The sequence below is a fragment of the Diaphorina citri genome, unplaced genomic scaffold, assembly GCF_000475195.1.
Source record: "Diaphorina citri unplaced genomic scaffold, Diaci psyllid genome assembly version 1.1 scaffold19161, whole genome shotgun sequence".
Taxonomy (NCBI): domain Eukaryota; kingdom Metazoa; phylum Arthropoda; class Insecta; order Hemiptera; family Psyllidae; genus Diaphorina; species Diaphorina citri.
Window position 1 is genome coordinate 66,625 of NW_007396514.1, and position 5,928 is coordinate 72,552.

The window sequence follows — 5,928 nt, forward strand, 5'->3', positions numbered from 1 at the left end:
AAAAGCACCAAATGGAATCCAGTCAATTATACGTACAAATTTCGTTGGTACCTAGGTACTTATTGGTGGAGATATCTACACCTACAGCACCACATACTGTCTGTATGTTATTGATATTCAAGTAATGTTATTAGTGGAGATAGTCTGATTCAATTTTATACGCCAGGAGTGTCATTGGTGAAAAGTTCTAGAACTTCCCAGTCATTAGTAGCGAATCTCTAGTCCCAAGCTGGCGTTCCCATAGAAGGACTTATCCAAACCTGGTCGACCTATATATCAAATTAAAGATCTTTTTACCAGGAACACGAATGTGGTGGTGCAAATTTTGTCCAGAAAACCAAAAAGCCTGGTGAAAGGTGAAAGAAAGGCATGTTTCGCATGTCCCGGCACGCGCAGAGCTTCGTCCTATAGCTCTTGACGTTCGCGCGCTTTCCGGCACGCTTCAACCGTTCTCCTCATGACATCAGAAATAACCTTATCCAAGGTGAAAGAATTTTATTTTATTTATTATGGGACTGGTTGCTCCTCTCCCAAGAGAGTATGCAATTAACACTGCGACCTCTGTAGATCTATTGTGACCAGTATTTTTTCCCCTGCCCAAGCTGCTATACCCTGGCCTTGATGGAACCTAGAAGTACCCTCATTGGTATATTTCAACCTCCCCAGTTTCTCTAAAATTCACCTGTAGCACCTCTAAAGAGTCTGCACACTCAGGTTTATTCCAGAGAAAATCTGTGAGTTCATCTACTATCCCATTAAGAGGATACCAAGAGGTGCCTAGGCCAGAGAGCTACTTGGGGCCCCCGAACTGAAGGGGTCTAATGAGGGGTTTGATAGGTCTGTTATCCCAAGGCCTTGATGTAACCTAGAAGTACCCTCACTGGTATATTTCAACCTCCCCAGTTTCTCCAAAATTTACCTGCAGCACCTCTAAAGAGTCCGCATACTCAGGTTTATTCTGGAGAAAAGCTGTGAGTTCATATACTATCCCATTAAGAGGATACCAAGAGGTGTCATCGAGGCCAGAGAGCTAGTTCAGGGCCCCTAAATCGTAGGGGTCTGATGAGGGATATTCAGGTACATAATTATGTCGTTGTACCCTACTTCCTGAGACGGACTTGACCATAGTCCCATTCAGGTACCCTCAAAAGAGCCAGTGTTATTGTCTGTGGCTTGACAGGGCTGGTTTTGTCTCAGTTTTACGTCCTCCAGCGAGACGGAAGTTAGCACACTGGATACTGAAACAAATAACAAAGAGGCTATTGGCAATAGCACGTTGAAAGCAATAGATCTCAAGGGATCACTGAAGTTGAACAACGATGCGCGTGGTTAGTATCCGGATGGGTGATCATCTGGGCAATAGCGTGCTGCTGGATTTTCCCGGTCCCACTCAGGCTGGGTGAGGTTAATGTGAGTAAGCCGGCAACTTGTCGCCAAATGGTGGGTAAAACCTAGGAATTTTAATTGTGTTGAGCATAAATGCTTGTCACAAATGTCGTTCCCTGCTTAATGCACTACGCTAAAGTATATGTCTTGACTTGGACTCGAACCACCAACCTCCAGGTCCGAAGTCCACTACGCTAACAACTGCACCACTGAGGTTGGTTGGTGGGTAAAACCTCCGTCATTGTTAAAAATCTCACGGTGGTTTTCACCAAACTTCTTTCCAGCCTCAAACAGCCCGTTTGCTTAACAGCCCTGTTAAGCCAGTACAAATTAAATGGAACTTAACAGGCTGTTAGCTTAACAGGAGTTTTAAGGACTGAATAAATATTGGTGAAATCCAACATCAGCTGTGTTATGTTCCTAGCAGGAACTTTAAGAATAGACCTGGGCCTTAAAGAGGACACAGGACGTGTATTAGGCACATTAATTTGTATCAGAAGTATCTTCTTGAAACCTTATTCGAGTAGGTTTATTTGAACCTTTAGAACTAGGGGTTTTCTCAGGAGATGGACTAGGACTTTCACATGAATTTGAACTCTTTAAAATATGTTCCCTGTTACGTTGATAAGTTACACCCTCAGGGGATTGAACCCTGTAACTTCTCATTGGAATCACTTCCTCAGTAATTATAGCAGGAGTCCAATGAGACTTAGGATTCAATTTAAACAATACTTTTTCTCCTATGTAGACTTTAGGTAAAAATTTTGCCTTCTTATCATAATGAAATTTCATTTTACTTTGTTTCTTGTACATTTTTTGTTTTTCATTTTCTATGTTTATAGGACTAGGTTTGAGAGTCGATTCAGATGTTGGAATATTAGACCTTAACTGTCTAGACATTAGCAATTTTGCTGGAGACTCAATACCTTCAGCTTTTGGAGCATTTCTAAATTGCAATAAACCAAGATAAACATCTGAATTTGACTCTTTACATTTTTTCATGATATTTTTTACTGACTGAATTGTACGTTCTACTAAACCATTGGATTTACTATAGTGAGGTGAAGTTTTGACATGTTCAATGTCCCATGACTGACAGAATCGTGCAAAGTCCTGCGAGTTGAACGGAGGACCACCATCAGAAACAATTTGGCATGGAATACCATGTCGACTCCATACACTTTTGCACTGAGTGATTATAGTCTGGGCATTATATGAATTGACACAACAGATCTCAAAATATTGGGAATAGTAATCCACCATGATTAGATAGTTTTTTGACTCAAAGTGAAACAAATCCATTCCAAGTTTTTGCCATGGAAGACTGGGAATGGTATGAGGTAGTAATGGCTGCTTTTGATTAGATTTCCTGAATTTTAGACAGACTGGGCAGGAATCTATCATGTGACTAATATCTTCATTCATACCTGGCCAATAAATTACTCCTCTGACAAGTTGTTTGGTTTTCTGAATCCCCAAGTGACCCGTGTGCATACGTTGAAGCATTTCCTTCCGAAGACTAGCAGGAATTAGGATGCTCCTCTTTTTGAATAGAATGCCATCAACTAAGTGCAGATCATCTTTGAAACTGTAGAATTGTCTCAAGTCATCGTCCACTTTGTTCTTCGGCGGCCATCCATCCAACACGCAGCACTTGACTCTTGACAGCTGGGGATCATTGTCTGTCTTCACTTTGATTTGTTCAAGTTTGTTGTCTGAAACATTAATCGAATGAATTAGAGAATTGCCATGAATTCTAAGATTTTTATCTAATTTTTTAAAAACTTCATCAATTTCTTCAGACTCATTATTATTTTTAATATTTGCTCGACTAAGAGTATCTGCTATATACATGTGTTTGCCTGGCACATGAATAACATTTAAATCATAACCCTGTAATTTTAACATCATTCTCTGTAGTCTACATGGAACATCCGACAAAGACTTTTTAAAAATTGAAATTAGTGGCTTGTGATCTGTATGCACAGTCACTGACTGACCATAAATATAGGAATGATATTTGACACAACCAAAGACAATGGCTAATAATTCCTTTTCAATTTGACTATAGCGTTGCTGACAGTCTGATAGACTTTTGGATGCATACGCTATTGGATTTTGTCCATGCATGAGCACAGCTCCCATTGAACTACAAGAAGAATCTACAGAGAGAGTTAATGGCTTATTAGGGTCAAAATAGGTTAAGACTGGGACTGAAGAGATAATCTTTTTAAGATTTTCAAATTCAGCTTGATGATTGGGTGTCCATGACCAAGATGTATTTTTCTTAAGAGAAGACCTTAGACTGACTGTTAATTGACTTAAATTTTTCATAAATTTGCCTAGATAATTGACAACACCCAAAAATCTTTGTAATTCTTTGACATTTGTTGGAGCTTGCATGTTTTCTATAGCCTTTATCTTGGAGTCTTGTGGTAACACACCATCTTTACTGATAATATGTCCCATGAACTTAACACTTGACTTCCCCAGTTGTAGTTTCTTTTTATTAAACTTGAGACCAATTTCAGAGGCTTTTTCAAAAATTTTGGTCAAGATTTCATCATGTTGGACTTTGTCTTTGGCAAAAATTAGGATATCATCAATGTAAATCTGAATGTTGGGAATATCTCTTAATAGATGCTGAAGTGCATGTTGAAATACTTCACTTGCGACACAAATTCCAAAAGGCATACGATTAAAGGAAAATACTCCAAATTCAGTATTGAAACTTGTAAGCTTAGAGCTTTCTGGATCAAGTTTCAAAGACCAGAATCCTGACTTCAAATCCAACACAGAAAATATTTGAGAACCACTGACTTCTGAGATAAGTGAATCCAAGGTAGGTATGCTAAGCTTTGATCTGATTACATATTTATTTATGAACCGTGGATCTAAACAGACACGTAAAGAACCATCATCCTTCTCAGGACATGTTATTGAACTAATATAGTCACAAGGCTCATTGACTTTGGACAGAATACCTTGTTCAAGCATGGAATCTAATTCTTTTTTGACTTTGGCTTTTATTCTAAAAGGACATTTCCTAGGTGGGTCAATGTGCTTTGGTGCTGACTTATCAAATGGAATGGAGTACAAACCTGGCAAAAGGCCAATTCCTTCAAACAAATGGTCATATTTTTCTAGTAGTTGACTATAGTCATTATCATTAGAATTATTGACAAGAAAATTTCTTTTGATAAGACCTAACTTTTCACAAGTATTCAGACCTAAGATTGTTTTTTGATCAATACTTGTAACAAAGAACTCTATAGACTGTGTGACATTTATTTGACTAGACAAAATTTTGCACTTTATTAAGGCTGTACCCATGACTGGTATCCTATTTTGACTATATGAGGTTAGTCTAACATTATTACAAGGCAAAATATTTTTTAAATTAAGATTTAAGACTGAATACATGTACCTTGATATGATGTTAACTTGACTGCCAGTATCCACTTGGGCTGACGTGACTTGACCATTGATCTCCATTTCAATATCCCATGAGTTAGCTGACTGGATGCTTCCCACATGAAATTCTTGAATTGGTAGTTCCTCATTGACATAATGTTCACCAATGTTTTTGACTGACATGATTTTGCACATTTTTGCAAAATGATTTCTTCTTCCACATTTAGCACAAGTTTTTCCCCACGCTGGACATCTGACTCGGTGAATTTGTCCACACTTTTGACATGATGTAGTCAACTGACTTGAAGTTTGACTTGACTGACCATTTTTATTTGACTGACGACTGACTGACCTTTGATGACCTTGACTCCTGTGATCTTGACTAGATGATCTCCCTCGATTAAAATTTCTTGACTGGTGATATATCTTGTTGATTTCATTACTGTCAGTTTCCAAAATTGAGACATGCTCTCGACTAGCTACTAGACTTGTGGCAACTTCCAATGCTTTCTCAAGAGTAAGATTTCCATCTTCCAGTAATTTCTGTTTGACATAGTTGTAGTCATTCCTCATATTGCAAATGAATATGTCTCTGACAATGGAATCGGTTTCAGGGAACTCGCAAGATTTGGCAAGATTTCTCAGTTCCGTAACAAATTCCATTATGTTTTGGTCTGGGCTCTGCCTCTTGGTGAAGAATCGATTTCTTTCCATTGTGATATTCTTTTTCGGACTGAAATAGTCACTGAACTTCTTCAAGAGGGCCTCATGGGTGACTTGGTCTAGGTCAAGATTAAAAGATTTGAAAATATCTAACACTTCACCACCCATGTGATGTAACAAGTAACAACAAGGAAACTTTCCTTTTGTCATCTTCAGACTCGAGATTTGTGGCTCTCAGGAAAATTTTGTACTGCAATACCCATGAGTTCCATTCTACCTGGAGGTTGGAGGCAGTGAGATTTAACTTTGGTAATGACGTGTTATAGGTTTTTACCGGCTTTGTCTCAGACATTGCTCTTGTGAATGACTAGTTTTCACGATGGACTTTTGACTGGGCTGACTTGGGCGGAATTTTTACGACGTTTCAGAATGACTGGGCTTGACATTGAAAGTTTGACTAAAAAA

The 5,928-nt window shown here is 38.5% G+C and overlaps 1 protein-coding gene across 1 annotated transcript; it reads right to left on the reverse strand.

Annotated features, from left to right (window-relative positions):
* Positions 1-2,018: 2,018 nt before the first annotated feature.
* LOC103523304 lies at positions 2,019-5,897 on the reverse strand. Its single transcript, XM_008488361.3, has 2 exons — positions 4,814-5,897; positions 2,019-3,101 (listed from the first exon to the last, which is right to left on the reverse strand). Exons 1-2 carry the CDS (start codon positions 5,671-5,673, stop codon positions 3,089-3,091), a joined length of 873 nt encoding a protein of 290 aa, XP_008486583.1. The 5' UTR covers positions 5,674-5,897; the 3' UTR covers positions 2,019-3,088.
* Positions 5,898-5,928: the final 31 nt, after the last annotated feature.

Coding starts and splice junctions, on each gene's coding strand:
- LOC103523304 (XM_008488361.3), bottom strand. CDS start 5,673: ATGACAAAAGGAAAGTTTCCTTGTTGTTACTTGTTACATCACATGGGT.